This window comes from Nerophis ophidion, linkage group LG06 (genome assembly GCF_033978795.1).
Source record: "Nerophis ophidion isolate RoL-2023_Sa linkage group LG06, RoL_Noph_v1.0, whole genome shotgun sequence".
In the NCBI taxonomy this organism is placed as follows: Eukaryota; Metazoa; Chordata; class Actinopteri; order Syngnathiformes; family Syngnathidae; genus Nerophis; species Nerophis ophidion.
Genome location: NC_084616.1, coordinates 24,261,446 through 24,288,196, shown reverse-complemented (window position 1 = coordinate 24,288,196; position 26,751 = coordinate 24,261,446). Strand labels below are relative to the sequence as shown.

The window sequence follows — 26,751 nt, the reverse complement described above, 5'->3', positions numbered from 1 at the left end:
TACTGTAAGTTATTGGTATTTCTGTGTAAAATTTCAACCTTTTCACACACACATACACACGCACAATTGGGTTTGCAAAAAGCAGAACATTGCAGTTATTGCACCATTCTTTTTAGTAAGGGCAGAGTGTGGAATTATCAGACTTTAAGTGTCCATTAACAAACTTAAATACATCCCATCCGGGGCTCTCAATTTTTCACACAGCACACTTCTTTACATGTCCCGCTACCACCAACCCCCCTCCGTGCGTCGGTTGAGGTGGGCAGGGGTGTATAATGTAGCCCGGAAGAGTTAGGTGTGCATGGGATTCTGGGTATTTGTTCTGTTGTGTTACAGTGCAGATGTTCTCCCGAAATGTGTTTGTCATTCTTGTTTGGTGTGGGTTCACAGTGTGGCGCAAGTGTTAAAGTTGTTTATATCACAACCCTCAGTGTAACCTATATGGCTGTTGACGAAGTATGGCTTGCAGTCATTTGCGTAAGTTGAAAGCATGAGACCAGCCGGCGTACATAGCATGGTGTAAAAGCAGACGTGACTTCATGATTCCGAGGATGTTAAAGGCATTGCCATCGTGGGACGCCCTCAATATTATTGTCAGGGTGATAATCGGAGAACATTTTCTTAGGGAGAGGTACTCAAATTCGGAAACCTCCTGGAAAAATAGAAGGGGGGTCAGCAAGTATGCAGCTAAGCCACATCAGAGTGAATAAAGAGCCGCGGGTTTCCGACCCGTCCTATATTAAAAGCAAACACAGTGAAACAGTCCAAACGGTGTGTAATGAGTGGCCAAGATATAAAATATTATAATTGGCAAATATAATATTGCCTGTTTTTAATGAATACTTAGGCCTACTATTGTAATATTTGGTCAATATGGTGGTACCTGGAGAAATACATTTTTTTCTGAGGTGGTACTTGGTGATAAAAAGTTTGAGAACCACTGATCTAGAGATTTAAGCGTTGAATGTTAATCAATCAATGTTTACCTATATAGCCCCAAATCACTAGTGTCTCAAACCACAACACAAACCCCTACGACATCCTCGGTAGGCCCACATAAGGGCAAGGAAAACTCACCCCCAGTGGGACGTCGGTGACAATGATGACTATGAGAACCTTGGAGAGGACGAAAGCAATGGATGTCGAGCGGGTCTAACATGATACTGTGAAAGTTCAATCCATAATGGATCCAACACAGCCGCGAGAGTCCAGTCCAAAGCGGATCCAACACAGCAGCGGGAGTCCCGTTCACAGCGGAGCCAGCAGGAAACCATTCCAAGCGGAGGCGGATCAGCAGCGCAGGGATGTCCCAAGCCAATACACAGGCAAGCGGTCCATCCTGGGTCCCGACTCTGGACGAGCGGTCCATCCTTGGTCCCGACTCTGGACAGCCAGTACGTCATCCATGGCCACCGGATCGGACCGGACCCCCTCCACAAGGGAGATTGGGACATAGGAGAAAAGAAACGGCAGATCAACTGGTCTAAAAAGGGAGTTTATTTAAAGGCTAGAGTATACAAATGAGTTTTAAGGTGAGACTTAAATGCTTCTACTGAGGTGTAATAAAAAATAAAATACAATTATTAATATATGACAATTTTTTTACATTTTAATGTGTGGGGCCTTTTTGGTTTCTCGAAAATTTTAGTGGGATTGTTTTTTTAAAACATGAAAGTAGACATAAAAAGATATATATGAGTTATTTTTATGACTAAGACCCTTTCGGGTCCCTGGAACCAAACTAAAGGGAAGCCCTAAGGGTAAAAAAATAGTTTTAAAGTATATATTGTATTTAAAATCAAAAATATCAAAATGGCCACCGCATGTTTTCATTTTTCAATGTGTGGCCCTCAGTGGAAAAAGTTTGGACACCGCTGCTTTCGAGTCTTGCATCGCCTAAAAAAACCCGGACAAAAAGAGACGATGGTCATATTTCTAAATCAGCAGTGTTGTCATTGTGCAACAGAGAATATTACACAAGCAGCTGAGCTAATAGAGAGTGTGGACTCAAAGCAGCACACATTCATCATTTTTCTGGCACTTAGGACCCTAATGGAGTTTGGGGATACAAGCATCTGCTGCAAATATCATCACTTCTCTAGAACGGGAGTAAAAACAGATTAGCCAGAACGATGACTATTAGCGCTTTGGCAGAGACGATACCCACAAATAGTGTTTGGATTACACTCTGCAGCTGGTATCTGAAGAACACGCCAGAATTATGTTTTTATGAGCGCCGAGGCTGGTGTTTCCATTAAAAACAATTTTTTTGTGCTAAGTGCAGGATATTCAACTTTGAACCTTTCACTTCCTGTTTTGTGCCAGTTGACATGTACTCCTTTTTCAGTGCGCCTAGTTGGTCTCCAGTTACGTCGCACCAAGAGTAGGCAGCATATTGATTCTGACGACATAACGGGGGCATTCCCAATGTGATTAGTTCTCTACCCATTGCGAAAAAACTAATTTATTTTCAGGGGAAATGACTGCCAATACAAATACATACAGAGAATTTGTTTGAGGAATTAACATCGTTAAGCTTATGACGGAATTAGATGAATAATGCGGGCAAGTTTGTAACTGAATACTTTTTCCTGATACACTTGCTAGCACAGCAACTTTTGTTGGATATCATACTAAACTCATATAAACCAAACTGTTTCCACTGGAGGTCCACAGACTGACGAATAAACAGATTCTGGGGACATTTAGGTAGTTTTCCCATTCAAAACCAGTACCATGTGTACATTTTTTTTCACAGAAATAGAAAATGCTGTTTCGGTAGAAATTTCGTGTATGCTTCTAAAGAGCCAAAACTAATTAGCACGCTGGCCAGACAGTGTAAAGTAACACAAAATATGAGCAAAATGAGATTAAAAAAGCTAGCATGCAAAAAGTACTGAGGTGACATGCTAACAGTTATCATAACTTAAATGCCAAAATATATGACAACTGCTAACTTAGCTAAACAAAACTGCAATGCTAAAATGTTAACTGTGACATGTGTCAAGTACCAAAATATATTACTCTGAGGACCTGAAAAAATTGTTTAAAATGCTAGCCTGTTAACTTTAGCATGCATCAAGTACTACATGTCAAAACTAACTAAAAGAAAACAAAAAACTAGCATACTAACATTAGCATGCTAACAGGTATCATTCATTAAGTAACACAATATTTAAAGCTGAGGTGTATACCTGCAAAGTCATCACAAAAAAAAATAGCATGCTAATATTAGAATGCTAATATTTGTGCTGTGGGCCACATATGACCCTTGAGCTGCTCTTTGGACAACATTATTTTCAGTAGTATTACAATCAAACATGTTTATTTTACAAAAGCACATCATTGTCCTATGGCAGAGTGACATACAGTACATAGGTTGGCAGAGACAACATGTTAGTCATGTCTTCAGGTATATTGGAATAAATGACAGTTGACCAGCATGGCGTCGTGCGTCGACCTCTAGTTGTAGTTCCTCAAGTATAATAGCTTGTGAGGCTGGAACTTCTCACGGCACAGCGGGCACTCAGCCTGTGAGAAGTCATGCAAATAATACACACAACATGGAACAACTTCATACACAAAGGATTTATGAAAGCTTTGATTCATTTCGGGGGACTACTTTTCAATTAAAACTTGTAAACAACGCATCCCGATGACCGAAACTGAACATTGTAAAATCCCTTTTGGAGTAAACAACAGCAATTTAAGGTATGGATGGAATATTCAGGTCTTGGTCACATGACTGTCGATTAGGTATGGCCTATTTAAAACATGCAAACATTCACAATAAAATATATATTACAGCCGCAATAAAGATATATATATTAATATATCATTTGGCACATAAATGATAACCATTTACGCTATTTCCGGTTGCATCATTTTTTTCATTAATCTACTTATTAATTTACTATTAATATCTGGTTACTTTCTGTTGTGAAATGTTTCTATCTACACTCTTACATCGTAATAAACACTTATCATTATGTTTGGATACATTCTGGGCAATACTATAAATTTGCGTATCAAGTACAAAGCAGTTACAGGGGTAGTATTGGTCATACGTACGCTGATACTTGAAATGATTACTATCATTAAATTATAAAAAATATTTGATTACTAATATAATCAGATTGTGATGGCGATGTGAAAATATTGATTACATATGAATTATTATACAAATATGAAACAATATTAATAAAAAATATGCATATTTACTCCGCTTAATTAAATGTAAAATATATAATAAAATGAATAGGACAAAACATTTTGACAGAAGCAAAACCGAATATTGGCTTTTTTTTCCTGAGTTTGTAAAAACGCATCAAAAAATGATTTTGTGATAATAAAACATATTGATGATTATAGATAGGACCAGTGTTCTGAAAATTACTTTTATAAAGTAATTGATTATAGTACCTCGTTATTTTACCCAAAAAATCCACTGAATTACGAACAGAATTACTCTTTAATAAATGTAATTAATTACGAGGAAAAGTAAACATGTTACTTAAGAAAAAAACCTTCAAATATTTGGCTTATGTAGTTGAGAGACGTTTCATATGAGAGCAGTGTGCGTGTGTGTGCTTTTAAAAGGCGGAGTTTGTTGGCCCGCGACGTGTGAAGTCAGAGGGTTTCAACGGGTTGCGAGTTTAGAAACCCTAGCGCAGAGCAAGGACAACCACGCACCGCGCTCTCCGGAGCTCATTTGATTGGTCACTGCAAAGTCCCTTCTTCTTCTGGCTGCTCTCGCTGATTTTTCATGCAGTGAACTCTGATTAGTAAAGAGATTGAATGTACTTTAATTACCGCCATATCTTCTTGTCAACAAATGGTGTATTGTTTGTATGGTAAGTAAGTTTGTCACTTCAATCATTGATTTGTTGTTAATTTTTCACCATTGCGTACATGTGCATACGTTGATTTCAAATTCATTTTAGTGCGGTGCTGCTTGTTGCTTTCTCTAGTAAAAAGATATGTCGTGCATTGAACTTGCCGCACTTACAACGCCGTCTTTTTGTCGACATAAAACCTCATCAAAAGTAGTTACAAAAAGCTATCACTAACGGCCTTGTAACATACCTAAAATTAATTAGATTACGCGTTACAAGTAAAAGTTAAGACATTACTAACGTCGTTATTACAAAGACTGGTAGCGACCATATTCTAATACTATATTTGGTATCATTACTGTTGATATTTGTGATAATATGCCGACCCTTGTTTATATTCAAAAGCTTTAGCTTAGCAGTGCATTTTTGTATCCTCGTCAGGTGTGTAATGTTGCATGTTTAGCTATTCCTAGTCCTGTAGTCCTCCAGTGACGATGATACTTGTGACAAACTGTTTCCGCCATTGAATTAGTAGAGGATTGGTGGTTTTGTGCTGTTGACAGGACAGGTTGCCACTGCTTGACTGTCTGACTGACATTAAAGCATGTATGAGTGCTAACTTCCTCAACCTTAATGAGAGCAAGACCGAGATCATCATCTTCGGCGAAACATTTTCAGTCTCGTTTGTCAGTGCTCTAGGTCCTCTGGGTGAAAACAACCGGTCCTTTGTGAGAAATCTCGGAGTGATCTTTGATTGTGCCTTCAAATTCACCAAACAGGTCAGTTCAGTGGTTAGTACCAGGTTTTACTATCTCAGAACCCTACCAAAGGCCAAGGCCTATCCCTCCCAGAGCGACCTGGAGACTGCTATCCACGCCTTTGTCACACACCGGCTAGATTACAACAATTCACTGTACGTTGGCATTGATCAGGCATCACTCCGCTGTTTGCAGCTTGTGCAAAACGCGGCTGCCCGTCTCCTCACCAACACCAAAAAACGCGGCACATCACCCCAGTCCTGGCCTCACTCCACTGGCTCCGTGTCCGTCACCGCATTGATTTTTAATTACTTTGAATTGTTTTTAAATCCCTAAATCAGGGGTCTCAAACACGCGGCCCGCAATTGGCCCGCCCAAACAACAATACTAAGGGTGCACCGTGGAGTCACTGCCTTTAACATCCTCTACAACTTATACATACACCGTGCCAGCCCAGCCACATGGTGTAATCGGCTTATGTAGATGCAGTAAGGGACAGCAAGACATAGTTGATCAACAGCCACACAGGTCACACTGAGAGTGGCCTTATAAACAACTTTAACACTGTTACAAATGTGTGCCACACTGTGAACCCACACCAAACAAGAATGACAAACACATTTTGGGAGAACATCCGCACCGTAACACAACATAAAACACAACAGAACAAATACCCAGAATCCCATGCAGCCCTAACTATTCTGGGCTACAATATACACTCCCCCCCCCGCCTGATCACTTTACTTTAGCATTGATCAGGCATCACTCCGCTGTTTGCAGCTTGTGCAAAACGCGGCTGCCCGTCTCCTCACCAACACCAAAAAACGCGAGCACATCACCCCAGTCCTAGCCTCACTTCACTGGCTCCGTGTCCATCACCGCATTGATTTTAAATTACTTTGAATTGTTTTTAAATCCCTAAATCAGGGGTCTCAAACACGCAGCCTGCAACTGGCCCGCACCTTGATGTGAAAATGTAATGTTAGTGCGGCCCGCGAGTTTTATATGAATGGCGCTTCACAACATCATACTTGTACGGCCTCAATTTTTCCGGGAGACTGCCGATTTTCAGTGCCCCTCCAAGGGTGATCATTCTTCCGCACTTCACCCAAACAACAATACTAAAGGTGCACCGTGGAGTCACTACCTTTAACATCCTCTACAACTTATACATACATCGTGCCGGCCCAGCCACATGGTGTAATTGGCTTATGTAGATGCAGTCAGGGACTGCAAGACATAGTTGATCAACAGCCACACAGGTCACACTGAGAGTGGCCTTATAAACAACTTTAACACTGTTACAAATATGTGCCACACTGTGAGCCCACACCAAACAAGAGTGAAAAACACTTTTTGGCAGAACATCCGCATCGTAACACAACATAAACACAACAGAACAAATACCCAGAATCCAATGCAGCCCTAACTCTTCCGGGCTACAATATACACTCCCCCCCTGCCCCCGCCCCCTATTGTAGCCCGGAAGTGTTAGGGCTGCATTGGATTCTGGGTATTTGTTCTGTTTTGTTTATGTTGTGTTACGGTGCGGATGTTCTCCCAAAATGTGTTTGTCATTCTTGTTTGGTGTGAGTTTACAGTGTGGCGCATCTTTGTAACAGTGTTAAAGTTGTTTTACGGCCACCCTCAGAGTGACCTGTATGGCTGTTGATCAAGTATGTCTTGCAGTCACTTCCGTTAGTCTGCACAAGCCTCATATGACACGTGACTGGGTCAGCACACTGTTTGTGTGGTGTAAAAGCGGACCAAACGTCAGGTTATAGAGGATGCTTAAGGCAGTGCTATCACGGCACGCCCTTAATATTGTTGCCTGGGTGAGAACCGGGAGAATAATTGCCCGGGGAGATTGTTGGGAGGGGCACTGATGTTCGGGTGTTTCCCGGGAAGATCACGAGAGTTGGCAAGTATGTTGCTAGGTCGGAAAATCCATTCAAAGAAGTTGAATTGATTAAAAAGTGCATGTTGGCTTTTTTAAAGAAATATTTTCTTGCGGCCCAGCCTCACCCACTTTCTGCATCCAGTGGCCCCCAGGTAAATTGAGTTTGAGACCCCTGCCCTAAATGGTCTGGCCCCACAATACCTGACCGAGCTTCTGCATAATCATACTTCGTCTAGAGCCCTAAGGTCAGCTGACAAACTGCTGTTGGCGGTCCCTAGATCCAGGCTAAAGACCAGAGGGGGCAGAGCCTTTTCCGTTGCTGCCCCTAAGCTCCTGAACAGCCTTCTCCTCCACATTAGGTCAGCCCAGAGCCTGGGGGTTTTCAAAACCCTTCTTAAGACCTACCTCTTCTCGCTGGCCTTTGATCTGAGTTGAGACTGCCACTAGGCCACCATTTTCTAGTCCTACCCCCCCACTCCTTTGGTTTCGTTTTATTTTTCTATTTGTCGCACTTTTTAGACTATAATTTTTATTTAGCAAATGTTTTACTTTTTAATTCGACCCCTTTTACCGTATTGCTTTTTGCACTATTTTGTTCAGCTCATTCATTGTTTATGTTCTTTGTTTGTTTTCTGTTTCTGTTTCTCTATGCTCTTTTTTAGCCTGTAAAGCACTTTGGTTCAATTTAAAAGTTGTTGTAAACATGCTATATAAATAAAATTTACTTTACTTGACTGTTTAGCTGGCTTGCAAGGAAGCTACATTGCGCTGTCAAATCTGCGAAACACAGCTAGAATGTGTCATTAACATGCATTATTAGGGATCATATCAAAAGCTCTATTGTTGGCCAAATTTATATAATTTATAATCCACATGACATGAGCGTTACCTTGGTGTCGCACCACTCTGTGATGCATTCCCAGCAGAAAAGATGTCCGCAAGGGGTAGAGGTCGGGTGTTTGCGCTCCTCCAGACAGAGGATGCAGTGAGAGGCCTTGGACTTTGACTTCTGGGTTTGCGGTGGACTAAAAACAAAAACTGGATGCAGTGAAAAGCGGCCATTGTAGTGTATTTTCCGGACTATAGAGCGCACCGGTATACAAGCCGCACCCACTAAATGATGCGGCAGATATACACGTTGTAAAATAAGTTATTTACACAGAGATATTTAGGAAATGATTTATTCACATACCTTAATTGTGTCCAAATAGTGTCTGTAACATGGCAGTAAAACGACTGATCAAACAAAACAGAAGTCATCGCCATGGACCCACTAGCTGCGGAAGCTCGCTATTCAATCCGCTAAAAAGACTCAATTACTTGTTTTGATGAAATTACAAAACAGAAACAATACAAAAAAAATGCCATTGTAAGTTAACAATAATACCACAGATATTTGTAAATAATTAGGATATGAGTTAAAGGGCTACTGAAACCCACTACTACCGACCACGCAGTCTGATAGTTTATATATCAATGGTGAAATATTAGCATTGCAACACATGCCAATACGGCCGGTTTAGTTTACTAAATTACAATTTTAAATTTCCCGCGGAATTTCTTGTTGAAAACATCGTGAAATGATAACGCGTATGATGACGCGTGTGCGTGACGTCTCGAGTTGGACGGGACATATTAGCGCAGCACCACTAGCGGCTAAAAGTCGTCTCTTTTCATCGCGCAATTACAGAGTATTCTGGACATCTGTGTTGCTGAATCTTTTGCAATTTGTTCAATTAATAATGGAGAAGTCAAAGTAGAAAGATGGAGGTGGGAAGCTTTAGCCTTTAGCCACACAAACACACGGTGTTTCCTTGTTTAAAATTCCCGGAGGTGAAGCTTTACTATGGATCAGAGGGGTCAAGTGAACATGGATCCCGACCACTTGTCAACCGGCAGGTTTCGGTAAGAAAATGATGGTAAAAAGTTGCCTCTTAACAGAGATAAGCGGACCTTCTGTCGTGCTGCTGCTGCTGCCGTGACTAATTCCCTCAGAGACTGGCATTAAGACACCCGTGGAGACACCCCTCTCGACTTTCAGGTATGTCTTTACAATCTCACTAAAACACTATTAAAACAATAAGCAGATAAGGGATCTTCCAGAATTATCCTAGTAAATGTGTCTAAAAACATCTGAATCGCTCACAAAGCAATCACTTTTTTTTTTATTTTACTTTTTTATTTTATTTATTTTTTTCTAGTCCCTCGCTATTAATATCCTCAACCACAAATCTTTCATCTTCGCTCAAATTAATGGGGAAACTGTCGTTTTCTCGGTCAGAATAGCTCTTTTTGTTGGAGGCTCCCATTACAAACAATGTGAGGATGTAAGGAGCCCTCACACGGGTGACGTCATCGTCTGCGACTTCCGGTAAAGACAAGGCTTTTTTATTAGTGACCAAAAGTTGCGAACTTTATCATCGGTGTTCTCTACTAAATCCTTTCAGCAAAAATATGGCAATATCGCAAAATGATCAAGTATGACACATAGAATGGACCTGCTATCCTCGTTTAAATAAGAAAATCTAATTTCAGTAGGCCTTTGTTGCTAATGATGCTTGCTTGATTACATTAAGATAGCACGTACAAATATGCACGAAAACAACCCACATAGACATCACACACATGGGATGGTTTATTAAGTAAGAATAGTTTTGGTTGCATTGTAAAACTTAAAAATGTTGCTTGGAGTGATGAATGAAGAATCCATTTGAGTAGAAACGCGATTGACCAATAGAAGACGGACTGGCACTTCTACTTCCGCTTCAAAGCTTTAAACAGCAGGAGTTTACATTCATCTAGCAGCACCTGCATTGAGTGAAATCGTCCAAAAGATGGCGACACAGCACACACACAATAACACACCATTTAACTGTCTTTGTGTTTAATGATGACTATTTGCTTTTTGGGCCCCAGCAAAGAAAAAAAAAACATATATTAGCCGCACTGTTTTATAAGCCGCTGGGTTCAAACTGTAGGAAAAAAGTGGCTGCCTATAGTCCGGAATTTACGGTACATTAAATCTCATCAACACATACTCTACTCACTTGTCAGTCAGGTGTCTGTAGATCTTCCACTCCTGTCTGACGCTTTGTCTCAGTCTTAAGTTTTTGAGCTGCAAGCACAACGTCAGGAGCAGATGGAAGAGGGAGATAGCTCCCAGGAGCCTGTAGCTGGTCCTGATGGTCCTATCATTGCCCCTCAACCCCGAGACACGCAGCTGGAAACACATGCACACTTATTAATACAAACCAATACATACATACAGTGCACAAAAGGAGAAAGTCTACTATTCTAAAATAATTAGGATGGCAGTGCCATTCACTTAAACACACATTGATGCCAAAAAATTATCAGATTCTCTGATGTGTCACGATTAAAATGTGGACGATGCTGAAAGGATGAACAAATGTCCAAATATTGATTATTTACGAGAGATAAATAAAGTAATACAGACGGTTCTAAAATGCAGATCTAGCCCGGACACACACAGACAGAGGAGGAGAGGGAAACATGCTAACCGCGGTGCTAAGCTATCTTGAATGTGAAGTAGTGAAACAAGAATGGAATAAATGCTTTCAACAGGATGTTTACCGGAACCACGTTACAGCAGAGGGGAACCAGCTTAGAAGAGGTAATGAACAATTTTGGGAGAAATTGCGTCTGTGCGCAAACCGCAGAAGAACGCGCGAGCCGCCGATATGCGCCAGTTTAACTGAAGTGCAAACGTTACTATGCTCACGGTTAGCATGTGTCAAGTACAAAGTTATTTGACTCGGAGGTCTATGGCTGGAAAATTAGTAAAAGGTTAGCATGCTAATGTTAGCTATATTTATCATGCACAAACAACAACACAAAAGATTTGTCTTTAAGATTGTGTATGTAAAAAATTGTTGTCGCCTTTTTATTTTTTTGAAATTACAAGTGTCATGGTTGATTACAAAAATTAGACTGAAGCCAAAAATAGATTACAGTCCTGTTGGAAACACTGAGCTGTACCTCACAGTCAAGCAATCGTGGACATTCTATTCTGATCATGCAAATTACCTTTAAGATACATGTTAAAAACTGATCTGAAATCAAAGCTGGGCAATATGGCTGAAAGCTGTATCAGGATGTAGTGTGTTTTATTGGTTGATGTCGATAGTTACTGATATTTTTATGACCTATCAAAAGTAAGAAAAAAAATAAAACTATATTTTATTTGAAATTTAGCTTCCTCTGATGTTAATCCCCTCAGCTATCAAGGCAGAAAGGAAATATCAACACAAGCATGGAAAACACTTAATGTAAACAAAATAATTTAAAAAAACATAACAATAAGCTCTTAAAATAAAGGTGCAAAAATAAGGAAAATCTAAGAAACGCTTCATAAAGTGTAAGAAAACAGTGCAATGTGTGAAAATGCAAACGTATTGACACTTGAGGGAACTATTTCCTGCAGGTCTAGTGCCAAGAAGTTACAGCTGTGCTCTAAAGGGGGAGCGCGACTAACGTGGTTTGGCATTAGCGGTCTTGACTTGCATCATTTACAGACCAGATTGGTCTGACTACGGTCAATAAAAAGTGCCATACTATCAAGTTGACTTTTCATATTTTATCCACAATTTCTTCATTTTGACTTTCTCTTCTCACTCCATGCAAAAAGTCAACCAATCTTGATAGTTGATACTGTTACCTGATTGGGTCTTAGTGTGTCACTCTTACTGATCAGTGATCACTTCCTGCATTGCTTGGTTACCAGAGAGCTCATGCCTTTCTTCACGCAACCAAGCTTGTTTTCATACTTCCGCTTTCTTCCAACAAAGAAAAAAATTTAATAATTGAACCTTTTTACCAGACGCATTTTTAATAAATATCGATAAGGGGTCTATCCCGATGTATACCGATATAGTTTTATCGCCCAGCTCTATCTGGACAAACCAACACACATGGACCGAATACATTAGGGTAACTTCCATTTGTGCACATTTTATTATAGTCCCCTTGAATGAAAACAAATAAGATGGAACCAATTATTGATGCGTTTGAAACTCCAATGGTCATTGATCTTGAACTGGAAGTAATTATGTAAATGAACTGACTTACGTGGCGGATTCCAGCAGTCCTTTTGGACAGGTAATAGAAAAGGCCGCTGAGGTAAAAGAGGGCAAGGTGGCATCTGTGCAAGAGGCTCAGTGTCTGCTGGAGGACAAACACGGCCGGCAAACACTTTCTCCTCTGAGGCTCTGACAGCAGTCCCACAGCCCTCTGCGCGAATCTCCTCAGCCAAAGCTCCAAGCTCCACCGTCCAGATGCTACCTGCCGCCGTCTGGTCCCCCAGCCGGGCCCCTCTACGCCTTCTAGCTCGTTCTCCAAACAGACCAAGACCTTGTCCAGGAGGTAGGGCAGGAATGAATGACAGAAGACGAAGACTCCTCGCCGGGCTGGGGTGGGGACCCGTCTTAGACTGGGATCAACTTGGATGATGTTGACGTACTCCTCACCCAGGGTTTGGTAGCCTGACAGGGATTATAATGTAATGGATGAATTTTAAAAAATATATAAATGAATTATTAAAAACAGTTCAGCAGGCACAGCAAATCTAACCTGTTGGTTAAAAAAAAGAAAAAAAGGAGTGAAATTGTGAGAATGTATTTTTAATGTAGCTGAAAGAGGAAAAGGGGTGCACAATAAATATCGGACATAAAATAATTGGGACAATGAGAAATTATTTGATATCATTAAAAAAAATATATATAATTTTAAAAAAAGACGAGATTACCCATACTGTCCAGTGGGTGGGTTAGGGTGAACAGATCAATGGATGGATTTGGTTTATCTTTCACAATTTATATGTAAGAAAATAACACATATGTGTTTCTTTTTTATGCATTTTAAGTCGTAAAATACGTCAAGTATGAGGTGGGTAACAATGCAGCTAACGGAAGTACCCTATTCTGCCCATAAAGCCCACTAAAAACATCCAAAAACCGCCATCAATACTCCATTTACATGTCGTGAGCTGAATATTAACTAAGTATTAGTGATGTTGTTATAAGAAGCCCTAATGCAGACACACTATTTTTAGCGGTGCTGTGATCACAGAGGGCTAACTAGCTTATGCTGCTATATTTACAGTGGGGCAAAAAAGTATTTAGTCAGCCACCGATTGTGCAAGTTTTCCCACTTAAAATGATGACAGAGGTCTGTAATTTTCATCATAGGTACATTTCAACTGTGAGTCTCAGTGTGAGGGACAGAATTTGAAATAAAACATCCAGGAATTCACAATGTAGGAATTTTAAAGGCCTACTGAAATGAGATTTTCTTATTCAAACGGGGATAGTAAGTCCATTCTATGTGTCATACATGATCATTTCGCAATATTGCCATATTTTCGCTGAAAGGATTTAGTAGAGAACATCGACGATAAAGTTCGCAACTTTGGGTCGTTAATAAAAAAGCCTTGCCTTTACCGGAAGTAGCAGATGATGTGCGCGTGCGTCACCGGTGTGAGGGCTCCTCACATCCTCACATTGTTTATAATGTGAGCCTCCAGCAGCAAGAGCTATTCGGACCGAGAAAGCGACAATTTCCCCATTAATTTGAGTGAGGATGAAAGATTCGTGGATAAGGAAAGTTAGAGAAAAGCACAAAAAAAAAAAAAAAAAAAAAAGAAAAAGCGACGGCTCCAGGCGGCGGCAGTGGGACCATTTCAGGTTTCAGATGTAATTAGACAAATATACTACGATAATTCTGGAAGATCCCTTACCTGCTTATTGTTTTAATAGTGTTTTAGTGAGATTGTAAAGACATACCCAGGGATGGGAATGAAGATTTACAAAATCAGCTGAAAATTTTTTAATCCTAAAACACTGCTTTGCAGAAGGCCGCACCCGAGTGCACACAGTGCATTCGCCTGCTAAGGGGGTTTGGGGGCATGCCCCCCCAGAAAAATTTTGAAATCTATGTTAGTTAGGATACGTTTCCTGCTATTTTGAGTCAAGATCTAACAATAATCTCCTGACCACAATTTCACATTTATTAGTAAATATTTTCATAAAAATGTATCATGTGATGAAATTTATGTATACAAGTTTACACATATATCAAATTCTTGCACACTTTTGGATTATTTGGAATTATTTGCCTTGTACTGATAACTAGGTCAGTGCAGAGTAGAGATGTGCGGTTTGCGGTCTCATCCGTGGACGCGGGTCGGGAGGGTGACATGACGAAAAAATAGATTTTAAATAGATTCGGGCGGGTGGCGGTTGAACCATTCGGAAATATATATACATAGTTAAATGTTATGTTGAAGAGGTTCATTTAGCCTACTGACGTGTATTTATAAATGGTTGATTTATATAGGCTAGTAGGTAAAGTGTTGTACCTGACAACACTTGATGGTACAATCCATATAAGACGTCACAGACAACGTCATGCTAACATCACGTGACACCTCTGATGAAGGATGCAGAAGCAAGGTAGCCGAAACTTGTCAGGTAAGCACTTTACCTTACTAGCCTATATAAATTAACCATTTAAATGTTGTTACCTAGGGTTTCCCACACAAACATTTATTTGTGGCGGCCCACCACGAAATAATTACGGCCGCCACAAATAAAAATGAAAAATATAAAAATAACAACATATATATAAAAATAACAACATATATATATATATATATTATATGCTTTTCTGACCGCTCATAAAGCAATGGGACTCTGTCTGTGAATGGAGCTTGTAGTTACATATTACATAAATATGTAAATATTATATAAATATGTATATAAATATGTACATAAAGTGTTGTAATTATATTCCAACTCCGCGTTCTTCTTGGTCATTGCCGCTTTTAATAGTATTTTTAGAATGTGTCGTGGGCCTTTAAAACATTAGCTGTGGGCCGCAAATGCCCTCCGGGGCACAGTTTTGACACCACTACTATAGATAATAAAAAATAAAATCTGATAAATCTATGGTTAAAAAGCAGAGCCTCGCTCTCTCTGTCTCCCCCTCCCTCACGAATGTTGCTGCCGTGCAGCATTTTTTTTGTCTTTAACCCCTTCTTAACCCTAAACGTACATTGAAAATACACACAACCCTTAAAGGGGAACATTATCACAATTTCAAAAGGGTTAAAAACAATAAAAATCAGTTCCCAGTGGCATGTTGTATTCTTTGAAGTTTTTTATTTTATTTTACCAGTCTCTGAATATCCCTAAAAAAAGCTTTAAAGTGCTTGATTTTCGCTATTTGCGATGCCACTATCCATTTCCCTGTGACGTCATACAGTGCTGCCAATGTAAACAAACAATGGCGAATAGCACAGCAAGATATAGCGACATTAGCTCGGATTCAGACTCGGATTTCAGCAGTTTAAGATTACGCATGTATTGAAACGGATGGTTGGAGTATGAAAGTAATGAAGAAGAAACTGAAGCTATTGAGCGAATAACTATTGACGCTATTCATAGCCATAGTTTGGCCGAATAGCTGCGTTAGCATCGCCGGTAAAATGTGCGGACCAAACGATCAGGACTTTCGCATTTTGTGACACTGGAGCAACTTAAATCCGTCGATTGGTAAGTGTTTTTTCGCATTAAATGTGGGTGGAAGGAAACGTAATATAGTTGCAAATGCATCTGCAGGTTATCCATACATCTCTGTGCCATGTCTGCTTTAGCACCGCCGGTAAATAGCATGTTAGCATCGATTAGCTTAGCATGTTAGCATCGATTAGCTGGCAGTCAACATCAACAAAACTCACCTTTGTGATTTCTGTGACTTTATCGTTACAAATGCATCTGCAGGTTATCGATACATCTCTGTGCCATGTCTGCTTTAGCACCGCCGGTAAATAGCATGTTAGCATCGATTAGCTGGCAGTCACGCCGCGACAAAATATGTCTGATTAGCACATAAGTCAACATCAACAAAACTCACCTTTGTGATTTCGTTGACTTTATCATTGCAAATGCATCTGCAGGTTATCCATACATCTCTGTGTCATGTCTGTCATCGCCGGTAAAATGTGGAGACACTTTGGTACATTCAATGGGGGTGTAAGCTTCTTACTCACAGTTCCCACAGATGCACGCTGGACGCCAGTGGTTCGGGTTTGACAGTAGTTTTAATTTTCAATTTTGCTCAGGATCACGCTTTTCTGTTTGACTTTTTCAGTCTCACCAACAGCAGCCGCCATCTCCTCCGCTGGCCGTTTACTGTTTCCTGTGCACTTAAGATGTGACTTTAAGGTTTTACTAATTACGTATAAAATACTACACGGTCTGGCTCCAGCCTAGCTTGCCGATTGTATTGTACCATATGTCCCGGCAAGAAATCTGCGTTCAAAAGACTCCAGCTTATTAGTGATTCCTAGAGCCCAAAAAAAGTCTGCGGGCTATAGAGCATTTTCCGTTCGGGCTCCAGTACTCTGGAATGCCCTCCCGGTAACAGTTCGAGATGCTACCTCAGTAGAAGCATTTAAGTCTCACCTTAAAACTCATCTGTATACTCTAGCCTTTAAATAGACCTCCTTTTTAGACCAGTTGATCTGCCGCTTCTTTTCTTTCTCCTATGTCCCCCCCTCCCTTGTGGAGGGGGTCCGGTCCGATGACCATGGATGAAGTACTGGCTGTCCAGAGTCGAGACCCAGGATGGGCCGCTCGTCGGGACCCAGGATGGACCGCTCGCCTGTGTATCGGTTGGGGACATCTCTACGCTGCTGATCCACCTCCGCTTGAGATGGTCTCCTGTGGACGGGACTCTCGCTGCTGTCTTGGATCCGCTTGAACTGAACTCTCGCGGCTGTGATGGAGCCACTATGGATTAAACTTTCACAGTATCATGTTAGACCCGCTCGACATCCCTTGCTTTCGGTCCCCTAGAGGGGGGGGGGGGGGCGGGGGGGGGGGGGGTCCTCTCCAAGGTTTCTCATAGTCAGCATTGTCACTGGCGTCCCACTGGATGTGAATTCTCCCTGCCCACTGGGTGTGAGTTTTCCTTGCCCTTTTGTGGGTTCTTCCGAGGATGTTGTAGTCGTAATGATTTGTGCAGTCCTTTGAGACATTTGTGATTTGGGGCTATATAAATAAACATTGATTGATTGATTGAAAGACAACAGTTGATTAGATCAGCGCGTACCACCGACGACATCTAATCAACTGCCAGCTGCGTCTCGCCGTCCTGCCCATGCCACGCCCGTCTGAGGGTGCGCTGTCTCCAGCCACCCAGACGGGGTCGCTGATCTTTCTACCTGCAGTGTGCTAATCACAACCTCCCTCCACAGGGGGTCTGGCGGCAGACACTTTCACATCTTGGGGCCAGTGGTGCAACTTCAATCCCTCCCTGTTAGTGTTGTTTCACCCTCCGACAACACACCGACGAGGCATGATGTCTCCAAGGTTCCAAAAAATTGTCGAAAAAACGGAAAATAACAGAGCTGAGACCCAATGTTTACAATGGGTTGAAAATGAAAATGGCGGCTGTATTACCTCGGCGACATCACATTCTGACGTCAACCCCTCCAGAGGGATGAACAGAATGGCGTTTAATTCGCCAAAATTCACCCATTTAGAGTTCGGAAATCGGTTAAAAAAATATATGGTCTTTTTTCTGCACCATCAAAGTATATATTGACGCTTACATAGGTCTGGTGATAATGTTCCCCTTTAACTTAAAATGCCGGACATTTGAGGCATTTAAGAAACTCCACCTGGACAGCGCCGCAAAGAGCACATATCCCATGAAAAGAGGAGGTATGGTCAGTCTATCATATACCTTGATCGCTGCTAGCATGCCGAGTGTTGTTGTTTTTTTGATTGATTGAAACTTTTATTAGTAGATTGCACAGTACAGTACATATTCCGTACAATTGGCCACTAAATGGTAACACCCGAATAAGTTTTTCAACTTGTTTAAGTCGGAGTCCACGTAAATCAATTCATGGTGCATTGTTTACACAACGTGCAGTGCGCTACTTAATATCTCTGTGACGTTCGGTTCACCTCCGAACCGAAACCCCCGTACCGAAACGGTTCAATACAAATACATGTACCGTGCGTTACACCCCTACTATCCGCGCATCTCTAACGCAGAGACAAAAACCACCCTGGAGGCGCCAAAATCGGCGGAATTCCGCGGATCCGCGGAAAATTCCCATCCCTGCATACCTGAAAGTTGGAAGGCTGCGGTGAACGCCAGTGTCTCTCAGAGAAGCCGATGGAGGAGCCAAGATCACAGCTGCCTTTTTTAACTGCAGGAGGAAGTCCCATAATCCACTAAAGTCTCCGGTAAGAGCCAACTTAATATCACAATTTTCCCATCCAAAAACTTGCTGGTTGACGTAGAAAACATGTTCGCTTGACCGCTCTGTGTTAAAGCTTCACAACAAACAAAGAAACACAGGCTGTGTCTCGGTTGCTAAAGGCAGCCGCAATCTACTGCTTTCCAGCAACAGCATTATTCTTTATAGTCTCCATTATTAATTGAAAGAAATTGCAAAAGATTCAGCAACACAGATGTCCAAATTACTGTGTAATTATGCGATGGAAAGAGATGACTTTGTGTGGTGCTTTGTGTGGTGCTGGGCTAATATGTCGCCTCCAACCCGAGACATCACGCGCACGCGTCATCATTCCGTGACGTTTTTAACAAGAAACTCTGCAGAAAATTTAAAATTGTAATTTAGTAAACTAAACCGGCCGTATGGGCATGTGTTGCAATGGTAATATTTCATCATTGATTTATAAACTATCAGACTGCGTGGTCGGTAGTAGTGGGTTTCAATAGGCCTTTAAAGAATTTATTTGTAAATTATGGTGGAAAATAAGTACTTGGTCAATAACAAAAAATAAACTCAATACTTTGTAATATAACCTTTGTTGGCAATAACAGAGGTCATACAACTACTATAGGTCTTTACCAAGTTTACACACACAGTAGCTGGTATTTTGGCCCATTCCTCTATGCAGATCTTCTCGAGAGCAGTGATGTTTAGGGGCTGTCGCCGGGCAACACAGACGTTCAACTCCCTCCACAGATTTGCTATGGGGTTGAGGTCTAGAGACTGCCTTGGCCACTCCAGGACTTTCAAATGCTTCTTACAAAGCCACTCCTTCATTGTCCGGGTGGTGTGTTTGGGATCATTGTCATGCTGGAAGACCCAGCCACGTTTCATCTTCAAAGCTCTCACTGATGGAAGGAGGTTTTGGCTCAAAATCTCACGATACATGGCCCCATTCATTCTTTCCTTAACACAGTTAAGGAAGTCCTGTTGTCCTGTCCCTTTAGCAGAAAAACAGCCCCAAAGCATGATGTTTCCACCCCCATGCTTCATGGGATGCAACTCAGTATTCTTCTTCCTCCAAACACGACGAGTTGAGTTTATACCAAAAAGTTCTATTTTGGTTTCATCAGACCAAATGACATCCTCCCAATCCTCTGCTGTATCATCCATGTGCTTTCTGGAAAACTTCAGACGGGCCTGGACATGCACTGGCTTAAGGATTTGATTTCCTGTCGGCGTAGTGTGTTACTGATAGTAACCTTTATTACATTGGTCCGAGCTCTCTGCAGGTCATTCACCAGGTCCCCCCGTGTGGTTCTGGGATTTTTGCTCACCGTTCTTATGATCATTTTGACCCCACGGGATGAGATCTTGCGTGGAGCCCCAGATCGAGGGAGATTATCAGTGGTCTTGTATGGCTTACATTTTCTGATAATTGCTCCCACAGTTGATTTTTTCACACCAAGCTGCTTGCATATTGTAGATTAACTTTTCCCAGCCTGGTGCAGGTGTACAATTATTTTCCTGGTGTCTTTCGACAGCTCTTTGGTCTTGGCCATAGTGGAGTTTGGAGTCTGACTGTTTGAGGCTGTGGACAGGTGTCCTTTATACAGATAACTAGTTCAAACACGTTCCATTAATACAGGTAACGAGTGGAGGACAGAAAAGCTTCTTAAAGAAGAAGTTACAGGTCTGTGAGAGCCAGAGATCTTCCTTGTTTGAAGTGACCAAATACTTATTTTCCACCATAATTTACAAACAAATTATTTAAAATTCCTACAATGTGAATTCCTGGATTTTTTTTCTTCTCATTCTGTCTCTCACAGTTGAAGTGTACCTTCGATGAAAATTACAGACCTCTGTCATCATTTTAAGTGGGAGAACTTGACAATCGGTGGCTGACTAAATACTTTTTATCCCCACTGTACATACTGAGCTGCTGCATCACCTCTGAGTTGGTGGAGGTTAATTATAGATTATAAATCTATAATTAGTAAGAGGTTGTGTACATAAACCAAGAAGTTGGTCAATTTTGACATCCCCCAAAGGCGGAAATGGTGAGAAAGACACGAAAAGACGCTCATTGGCAGCACTTTTCTTTTTTTACCACCAAGCTGATTATGATTCATTCTTTACCTAAATGGGAAGATACAAACCCCGTTTCCATATGAGTTGGGAAATTGTGTTTGATGTAAATATAAACGGAATACAATGATTTGCAAATCTTTTTCAACCCATATTTAATTGAATGCACTAAAAAGACAATATATTTGATGTTCAAACTGATAAACTTTGTTTTTTTTTGCAAATAATAATTAACTTAGAATTTCATGGTTACAACACATGCCAAAGTAGTTGGGAAAGGGCATGTTCACCATTGCGTTACACCACCTTTTCTTTTAACAACACTCAATAAACCTTTGGGAACTGAGGAGACACATTTTTGAAGCTTTTCAGGGGGAATTTTTTCCCATTCTTGTTTTATGTACAGCTTAAGTTGTTCAACAGTCCGGGGTCTCTATTGTGGTATTTTAGGCTTCATAATGCGCCACACATTTTTAATGGGAGACAGGTCTGGACTACAGGCATGCCAGTCTAGTACCTGCACTCTTTTACTATGAAGCCACGCTGTTGTAACAAGTGACTTGGTATTGTCTTGCTGAAATAAGCAAGGGCGTCTATGATAACGTTGCTTGGATGGCAACATATGTTGCTCCAAAACCTGTATGTACCGTTCAGCATTAATGGTGCCTTCACAGATGTGTAAGTTACACATGCCTTGGGCACTAATACACCCCCATACCATCACAGATACTGGCTTTTCAACTTTACACCTAGAACAGTCCTGATGGTTCTTTTCCTCTTTGGTCCGGAGGACACGACGTTCATGGTTTCCAAAAAACAATTTGAAATGTGGACTCGTCAGACCACAGAACACTTTTCCACTTTGCAGCAGTCCATCTTAGCTGAACTCGGGCCCAGAGAAGCCGGCAGCATTTCTGGGTGTCGTTGATAAATGGCTTTGGCTTTGCATATGAGTTTTAACTTGCACTTACAGATGTAGCGACAAACTGTAGTTACTGAAAGTGGTTTTCTGAAGTGTTCCTGAACCCATGTGGTGATATCCTTTACACACTGATGTCACTTTTTGATGCAGTACCGCCAGAGGGAACGAAGGTCTGTTATATCATCGCTTATGTTCAGTGATTTCTCCAGATTCTCTGAACCTTTTGATGGTATTACGGACCGTAGATGGGGAAATTCCTAAATTCCTTTCAATAGACCGTTGACAAATGTTGTTCTTAAACTGTTTGACTATTTGCTCACGCAGTTGTGGACAAAGGGGTGTACCTCCCCCCATCTTTTCTTGTGAAACACTGAGCAATTTTTGGAAAGCTGTTTTTAGACTCAATCATGGCACCCACCTGTTCCCAATTAGCCTGCACACCTGTGGGATGTTCCAAATAAGTGTTTGATGAGAATTCCTTAACTTTATCAGTATTTATTGCCACCTTTCCCAACTTCTTTGTCACGTGTCGCTGGCATCAAATTCTAAAGTTAGTGATTACTTGCAAAAAAGAAATGTTTATCAGTTTGAACATCAAATATGTTGTCTTTGTAGCATATTCAACTGAATATGGGTTGGAAATGATTTGCAGATCATTGTATTCAGTTTATATCTACATCTAACACAATTTCCCCAACTCATATGGAAACGGGGTTTGTATAAACAACCCATCAGTCGGTATGCCAGACATTGTACAGTAAGTGATCAGTTTATTATGTTCCGAGTTTGTATATCTTGTTTAGCACGTAGCAATACTGCAACATGATGCTTAGTGTTTCTCTATAGCGGCATCTGTTAAGCACAAAGCTTCTTAAACTTGTCGCTCATCCTACTCATATTCAAGCTAAAAAATATAAGTTTCTGGAACATAATTTGCCCCAAAATAGTCTTAATTGTCTTTCAAACACTGCCATGAGTAGTAATTGTTGTTGTTGGAAGGGACAGCCAACGGTCTGTGAAATGAACGCACACCTGTATGCTTAGACTTAGAATTAAGACAAAATTTAATGATCCATCCATCCATCCATTTCCTACCGCTTATTCCCTTTCGGGGTCGCGGGGGGCGCTGGCGCCTATCTCAGCTATAATCGGGCGGAAGGGAAATTATTCTGACCAAAATACGTATGTATTACATGTTATTATTATTTGACCTGTTACTATACATTACAAAAATACTTGCAGTATGTAAATAAAAAGTTGATGATGGTTTATGAATTATTTTAGAGTGCTTTAAAGGCGGAATAGAGTGACTCATATTGGCTCCATTGTTAGCTAACTTTTTCTAGCGATTATTTAATAGGTAGAATGCATAAAAAAATAAAATCATGTTTGTTCTTGTCTTACATAAGGATTATGGATGGTAGATACATGTTTTTTAAAAGTGCAATTCCCCTTTAAAAAGACCCCAAATACTACCTGTGAGAGTTGTTAAACCAAAATAGGCAACGTCTGAAAGCAGCTCAACTTCTTTCCTCCAGTCCAGCCATCGTTTTGATCCTAAAACAAAGTAACAACATTAACACACTACTAATAATAGTAAGAGAAGGTAAAAACAGTCAAATGTTTGATGCCATACGAAACAGCCAGCAAACAACTGCTTTGAGATGCAGTTGCTGTGTTTGTATACTATAGACCAGTGGTTCTTAAATAGGGGTACGCGTACCCCTGGGGCTACTTGATGGTATGCCAAGGGGTACGTGAGAATTCTTAAAAATATTCTAAAAATAGAAACAATTCAAAAATCCTTCATGAATATATTTATTGAATAATACTTCAACAAAATATGAATGTAAATTCATAAACTGTGAAAAGAAATGCAACAATACAATATTCAGTGTTGACAGCTAGATTTTTTGTGGCAATGTTCCATAAATATTGATGTTAAAGATTTCTTTTTTTGGGAAGAAATGTTTAGATTTAAGTTCATGAATCCAGATGGATAGCTCTTACAATCCCCAAAGAGGACACTTTAAGTTTATGATTACTTCTATGTGTGGAAATATTTATTTATAATTGAATCGCTTGTTTATTTTTCAACATATTTTTAGTAATTTTTATATCTTTTTTTCCAAATAGTTCAAGAAAGACCACTACAAATGAGCAATATTTTGCATTGTTATACAATTTAATAAATCAGGAACTGATGACATGGTTCTCGCCCGGAAAAGGGTGGCTTGCCATCTCCGGGTTGAGAAGGAGATCTTGCCCCAAGTGGAGGAGTTCAAGTACCTCGGAGTCTTGTTCACTAGTAAGGGAAGAGTGGACCGTGAGATCGACATGCGGATCGGTGCGGCGTCTTCAATAATGCGGACGCTGTATCGACCCGGTGTGAAGAAGGAGCTGAGCCGGAAGGCAAAGTTCTCAATTTACCGGTCGATCTACGTTCCCATCCTCACCTATGGTCATGAGCTTTGGGTCATGACCGAAAGGACAAAATGATGGGTACAAGCGGCCGAAATGAGTTTCCACCGCCGGGTGGCGGAGCGCTCCCTTCGAGATAGGGTGAGAAGGTCAGTCATCCGGGAGGAGCTCAATGTAAAGCCGCTGCTCCTTCACATCGAGAGGAGTCAGATGAAGTGGTTCGGGCATCTGGTCAGGATGCCACCCAAACGCCTTCCTAGGGAGGTGTTTCGGGCACGTCCGACCCGTAGGAGGCCACGGGGAAGACCCAGGACACGTTGGGAAGATTATCTCTCCCGGCTGGCCTGGGAACGCCTCGGGATACCCGGGAGGAGCTGGACGAAGTAGCTGGGGAGAGGGAAGTCTAGGCTTCCCTGCTTAGGCTGCTGCCCCCGCGACCCGACCTCTGATAAGCAGAAGAAGATGGATTAATGGATGGATGACATAGTGCTGTATTTTATTTATTTATCTCTTTTTTTCAACCAAAAATGCTTTGCACTGATTAGGGGGTACTTGAATTAAATAATGTTCACATGGGGTTCATCACTGAAAAAAGGTTGAGAACCACTGCTATAGATAAACATGTTGTGAGTGAGAAAGCCATCATCAGTTTATGCGTTTTTTAACCGTACATAAACACTACCACTTTAGGTGCAACCAAAATGTCAGACAAAACGAGGTCAAACCCCAGCAAAAATTACCTGCAAGCGTCTGAAAGGCTTCATTTGTGTTGTTTCGCAGTAAAGTTTGATAATATTCATCCTTCTGACAAGCACGTATTAGCTGGGACTGATTAGCCGGTGCGAGAGGCATCGTATTTTACGTGGATGGATGCTAACGTGCTAATGCTACGTACATTCACATTACGAATACGAAACATAAAAAAAAAATTCCACTGCCAGAAATATTACTTCACACACTAAGTTATTATTTAACACTGTGTCATCTTTGCTGTGCTAAAGTTTCATTTTTGCAGCCAGTTGGTGACGGCAGACAATGCGAAAGTAGGGCGGAAGTGGTTAATTTGTAAACAAACACCAGAAATCAAGGCTCAGTATGTCACAGTGCCACCAAACGGTTATTTGAGACGTTGCAACAAAGCAGGTCTGACTCCTGCTGTATTGTGCGATGATTTTGTTCCAACATTCCATCCATCCATCCATTTTTTACCGCTTATTCGCCTTTATGTTTTTATTGTTTCAAATATCTACAGTTATATTTAAATAATAACATTCAAAATGTAATCTACACGGGTTTATTTTTGTATAGATAAAACACCACATTTCCCACTAATATAACATTGTATAAAAAATATATAGTAGCTATTTTGCATTGTTACAGTACGGAATATAACAACTAAATCCATACCATGCAGACAGACACACAATACATCAATTTAAATTGCTCATATTGACATACATCCTTCGCTTGTTGTCAACATTTTCAGGCTAAGGACCCCAAACTAATAGAAATGGAGCAGAGACCCCAATTTATACATCTTGTATCATTTATGTTTGAACTTAAAAAGGCTATAAAGGCACTTTGTTAGTGTGTGGAACACATATATTCAAATAATACAAGGCAACCCCCTGATTTACTGTACAGTTGTACCTTGCCACATCAGGCTTCAAATAATGCGACTTCACTCTATTGCAGATTACAAAAAAAAAATGAAGCATATTCTACTCTAAGTGTTAAACAAAATGTTATTTATGTATTACCCTAAAAGGGAATAAGCGGTAGGAAATGGATGGATGGATGAATTACAATGCAGAATGTGTCTTATTTTCTATTCTTAAAGGCCTACTGAAATGAGATTTTCTTATTCAAACGGGAATAGCAGGTCCATTGTATGTGTCATACTTGATCATTTTGCGATATTGCCATATTTTTGCTGAAAGGATTTTGTAGAGAAAATCGACGATAAAGTTCGCCACTTTTGGTACTTCCTGAAAAAGCCTCGCCTTTACCGGGAGTCGCAGACGACGTCACAGATTGTGGGACTCCTCACATCCACCCATTGTTTACAATCATGGACGCCAGTAGCGCGAGCGATTCTGACCAAGAAAGCGACAATTTCCCCATTAATTGGAGCGAGGATGAAAGACATGTGGATGCAAAAAGTGAGAGTGAAGGACTAGAGGCCAGTGGGAGCGATTCAGATAGGGGAGATGCTGTGAGACATGCCATGGCAGCCGTGGGGGTTGCAGAAATACTCGGCCACCTCCAACAAGGGATAGAGCCATACCGTTTTGAACCCGACGCAGACGGTGACGGTCAGGAGGACGCTAATGATATTGATGATGGAGTAGCACACGACATAGATCGCCTTCAGAATATAAAATGGTAAAATGTTATTTATTTATAGACTATTTTTAGCTTGTAGCCTAGTCTTGCAGTGTTATTGTTAGTGTTACAACTTACACCGCAGGCACAGGCCTATCTATAGACTAAGAATCCATCATTGACACAATGTCAAAACTAATTATCCATCCATCCATCTTCTTCCGCTTATC

The 26,751-nt window shown here is 40.9% G+C and overlaps 1 protein-coding gene across 1 annotated transcript; it reads right to left on the bottom strand.

Moving 5' to 3' along the window:
• Positions 1-3,308: 3,308 nt before the first annotated feature.
• pex10 (peroxisomal biogenesis factor 10) lies at positions 3,309-25,280 on the bottom strand. The gene is made up of 6 exons (XM_061903136.1): positions 24,937-25,280; positions 23,252-23,332; positions 12,582-12,994; positions 10,541-10,713; positions 8,383-8,518; positions 3,309-3,531 (listed from the first exon to the last, which is right to left on the bottom strand). Exons 1-6 carry the CDS (start codon positions 25,046-25,048, stop codon positions 3,463-3,465), a joined length of 984 nt encoding a protein of 327 aa, XP_061759120.1. The 5' UTR covers positions 25,049-25,280; the 3' UTR covers positions 3,309-3,462.
• Between the last annotated feature and the right edge of the window lie 1,471 nt (positions 25,281-26,751).